Below are 2,248 nucleotides of genomic sequence, written 5' to 3' on the forward strand. Positions count from 1 at the left end.
CCTGTAGCTAGCTTATTATTGTAAGGAAAGTAAAGCATCCATTAGTAGTGATGATAGTAGAGTTCGGATGAGTAGATGTTTTATAGGCACTGGTAGTATTGGTAGCAGCATTCGGACGAGTAGATGGGCTATTAGTGTTGGCATTAATGATTTAGTACTAACTGGACGCATTGATGCTTTATAGGACTAGTCGCAATGATAACAGCATCCGGACGGGTAGATGACTTATGAGTAGTGATGATAGCCGAGTTCGGACGTATTGATGCTTTATGGACATTAGTAGTGGTGGCATGTGTGCCTCAAGCTCTTCTTCTCTTATTAATGGCTTCTTTTCTCTTATAGTGTCTGTTGCAAGGAAAGAAAGGCATCCACTAGTTGTTAGTTTGGTAGAGTTTGGATGGATAGATGCTTCATTAGTGTTGGCAGCGATACTAACCCAATCCGGACGTATAGATGGACTACTAGTGTTGGTAGTGATGATAGTAGAGTCCGAACAGGTAGATTCTTCATGGCTACTAGTACTGATGGTAGCAGAGTTCGGATGGATAGATGGTTTATGGGTTAGTATTAGTGATAGTAGTAGAATCCGGACGGGTAGATTCTTGATGGCCACTGGTAGTGATAGTAGCAGCATCCGGACTGGTAGATTCTTTATGGATACTAGTAGCAATGATTTAGTACTAACTGGACGAGTGGGTGCTTTATGGGCATTATTGATGACTTAGGCAGAATCCGGACGGATAGATGACTTCTGGCCACTTAGTAGTAATAAAAGGTTTACATGTTCTTTTCCTCTCCTCCTCGTTGGTTTCTTCTTCTTTCCTGTAGCTAGTCTATTACAAGAAAAGAAAGGCATCATTCATTAGTTCATGGGTTTGGTGGAATCCGGACGGGTAGATGGCTTATGGGCATTAATAGTGATAATGGTAGGGTCCGGACGGGTAGAAAGTAGAAGCATCAGTAATAGTAATGATAGTATCAGAGTTCGGACGTATAGATGGCTTATGGCCACTGGTAGTGATGATAGTAGCATCCGGGCGGGTAGATTCTTTATGAGTATTGGTAGCAGAGTTTGGATGGATAGACGGCTTATGGACATTATTGATGATAGTAGTAGGGTTTGGATGGATTGATGCTTTATGGATACTAGTAATGATTTAGTACTAACTGGACGTATAGATGCGTTAATAGTATAGCTAGGAGCATCCGGACTGGTAGATGGCTTATGGCTCTTATTAGTAATGAAATATTTATAAGTCCATTTGCTGCCCTTCTTATTGGGTTCTTCTTTCCTATAGTGTCTGGTGCAGGAAAAAGAAAGGCATTCATTGGTTGTGGGTCTAGTAAGGTCCGGACTGGTAGATGAGTTATGAGTACTGGTAGCAGAGTTGGGGTGAGTGGATGCTTTATTAGTGATGATAGCAGCATCCGGATGGATAGATGACTTATTGGTAGTACTGATGGTAGCAGCATCCGGACTGGTAGATGCATTGTTAGTGTTGGTAGTGATGATAGCAGCATCCGGACGGGTAGATGCTTCATGAACACTAGTAGTGATAGTAGAGTTCGGATGGATAAATAACTTATTGGTGTTGGTAGTGATAGTAGCAGCATCCGGACAAGTGGGTGCTTTATGGGTTAGTATTGATGACTTAGGCAGAATTCGGACGAGTAGATACTTTGTGGCCACTAATAGTATTGGTAGTAGAGTCCGGACTGGTAGATGGCTTATGGCCATTAATAGTGATAGTAGTAGGGTTTGGATGGATAGATTCTTTATGGCCCTTATTAGTAATAAAAGACTTTCAAGCATTTCTTCTTCTCTTATTATTGGATTCCTTTCTTCCTATAGCTATATAGCTAGCTTATTATTGTAAGGAAAAGAAAGGCATCCATATATTAAAGGTAGCAGCATCCGGACGTATAGATGACTTCTGGTTACTAGTAGTAATGGAAGATTCACAAGTTCTTCTTCTCTTATTATTATTGGTTTCTTCTTCTTTCCTATAGCTAGCTTGTTGCAAGGAAAAGAAAGGTGTCCATTTATTAAAGGTAGCAGAGTTCGGATGGATAGTTGGTTTATGGCATTAATAGCATTGTTTAGTGGTATTGGTAGTAGTAATAAAAGATTTACAAGCTCTTCTTTCTTTATTGTTATTAGTAATGATAGCAGCATTCAGATGCCTAATGCATTAGATGCCTACTAAGTCATGGGTCTGTCATAAGTTGGCCGTGATAGCAGCATTCA

At 40.4% G+C, this 2,248-nt stretch overlaps 1 protein-coding gene across 1 annotated transcript; it reads right to left on the minus strand.

Moving 5' to 3' along the window:
- Nucleotides 1–862: 862 nt before the first annotated feature.
- NEHOM01_2348 (uncharacterized protein) lies at nucleotides 863–1,813 on the minus strand (the record flags this gene model as incomplete). The annotated part of the gene is made up of 1 exon (XM_051491226.1): nucleotides 863–1,813. One exon carries the CDS (start codon nucleotides 1,811–1,813, stop codon nucleotides 863–865), a length of 951 nt encoding a protein of 316 aa, XP_051347186.1.
- Nucleotides 1,814–2,248: the final 435 nt, after the last annotated feature.

This window comes from Nematocida homosporus (genome assembly GCF_024244095.1).
Source record: "Nematocida homosporus strain JUm1504 chromosome Unknown 4539, whole genome shotgun sequence".
Taxonomy (NCBI): domain Eukaryota; kingdom Fungi; phylum Microsporidia; genus Nematocida; species Nematocida homosporus.